Source organism: Humulus lupulus, chromosome 6, assembly GCF_963169125.1.
Source record: "Humulus lupulus chromosome 6, drHumLupu1.1, whole genome shotgun sequence".
In the NCBI taxonomy this organism is placed as follows: Eukaryota; Viridiplantae; Streptophyta; class Magnoliopsida; order Rosales; family Cannabaceae; genus Humulus; species Humulus lupulus.
The window spans coordinates 111346564-111348460 of NC_084798.1; the positions used below are offsets into that span (position 1 = coordinate 111346564).

General features: G+C 49.9%; 1 protein-coding gene across 1 annotated transcript; it reads left to right on the forward strand.

Moving 5' to 3' along the window:
- Positions 1-208: 208 nt before the first annotated feature.
- On the forward strand, positions 209-1627 carry LOC133785393 (uncharacterized). Its single transcript, XM_062224637.1, has one exon. It carries the CDS (start codon positions 209-211, stop codon positions 1625-1627), a length of 1419 nt encoding a protein of 472 aa, XP_062080621.1.
- The last annotated feature ends 270 nt before the right edge of the window (positions 1628-1897 follow it).

The following is a 1897-nucleotide window of genomic DNA, read 5'->3' on the forward strand; positions in this document are numbered from 1 at the left end:
ATCCTCTCCAACTCGTCTTCACCAAGGGACTGGGGAGCAACGGGCGGTTCGGTGTGAAGCACAGGCGCGAGCCGATGCAGGACCCACGGGGACAGCCCAACCAGTCGCTGAGAAGGGGCCCCAGCGAACCCAAGCACTGACCATACAAGACGAACCAACCGAAGAGCGTACCCCCTCTGTCTGGTTCTTGGATAGCTGGAAAGAAGAGATGCTGCGAGAAGTGATGCAGAAGTTCTCAGATGGAAGAACTGCCTACGCTACTGATTACATGGATTTGGTTTCAAGGAACACCGAGAGATCGCCTTTCGCAGAGTGGATACAGAATGAGCCCAAACCGTGGGACTTCACAATTCCCCCACTACCCGCATTCAACGGAAAAGGAGATCCGCTCAATCACCTATTCCAATTCCAACAGAAGATGGCCTTGGAAGCCAACAATGAAGCCATACAATGCAAAGTTTTCTCCACAACTTTTTCTGGACCAGCCTTGCTATGGTTCAGGCAGTTGAAACCTGGCTCTGTCAACGGCTTCGGTGATCTTCGCAGAGCCTTTCTCCAACAGTATAATGCTAACCGCGAAGCACCAAGAACGATGGCAGATCTCTACCGAATTGAGCAAGGTGAAAATGAACACCCAATGGCGTACCTGCAACATTTCATCGACCTCGTACATCAGATCCACGATGTAGAGCCGGCAACTGCGGCTAATCTCTTCGTCAAAAGCCTACAAGTGGTGTCCCTCTTACACGAAAACCTCACCATGACACCACCGTATGACATGGCTGAAATCCAAATCCGCACCGAGGGCGTCTTCAGGGTCCTGGAATTTCGAGAATGTGCGCAAAAGAAGTCCGCCCTTATTTCAACGCCACCAGCAAATAACCCTCCTCCTCCATCTACAAGGGACGACAAAAGAAAAAGACAAGAGGCAGATCACACGAAAGGAGGAAAGATACCAAAAGCAAATCGAGATCCACCACGATACCCCTCTTTCGAGTACACCGTCCCTCAGGAGGTCATCTACGAAGAAAACAAAGACAGACTCATCTGGCGTGAGCCATACAAAATCACCACTCCCCCAGAAAGAAGAGATAAAAATAGGTTCTACCTCTTCCATGAGGATCATGGCCACACAATCTCCGAGTGCCACAACCTCCACAATCAGATCCAGGCCCTCATGCGAAGCGAACGATTGACCCAGTATATTAAAGGATCAAGCAGATCCGTCGTCTCGCAACCTAGCGCCACTTCTACCCCGATGCTGCCCGTGGCAGACTCCCTAAATGTGGCTTCTACGAGCTCACAAGAGCCTCTCAAACAGATCCCCATGATACACAAAATCGTGGAGCTCACCACGGAACAAGAGCAGGCATCCAAAAGCCATAAAAGAATGGAGGAAAGGGTGAAGCAGTACAGATCATTAGGCCACACCGTCAACTTTGTCACTTCGAAAGACAGATGCTATCCAGCCTCTACAATAACCTTCACAGAAGACAACCTGCAGGGAGTACACCTACCCCATGACGATCCTTTAGTCATTTCATTGCAGGTCGACCGTTGCCAGCTGGGGAGAGTTTTAGTCGACGGGGGCAGTGGTGTTGATATCCTCTTCTGGGAAGTTTTTTAGAAGATGGGACTCGAAGAAAGTCAGATTAGACCCTCTGTTGCACCAATCCTGGGATTCAACAGTCAAAGGGTATACCCGAAAGGCGTCGTTAGGTTAAACGTAGTCGCCGCAGAACACACTTTGCCAGTGGAATTCCTCATAGTGGACTCCGTCACAAGCTACAACGCTATCATGGGGAGGAACTGGATACATAAAATGCAGGGAGTGGTCTCCACTTTGCACCAAGTTATACGATTCCAATCACCCAACGGCCGTTATACAATCGACATA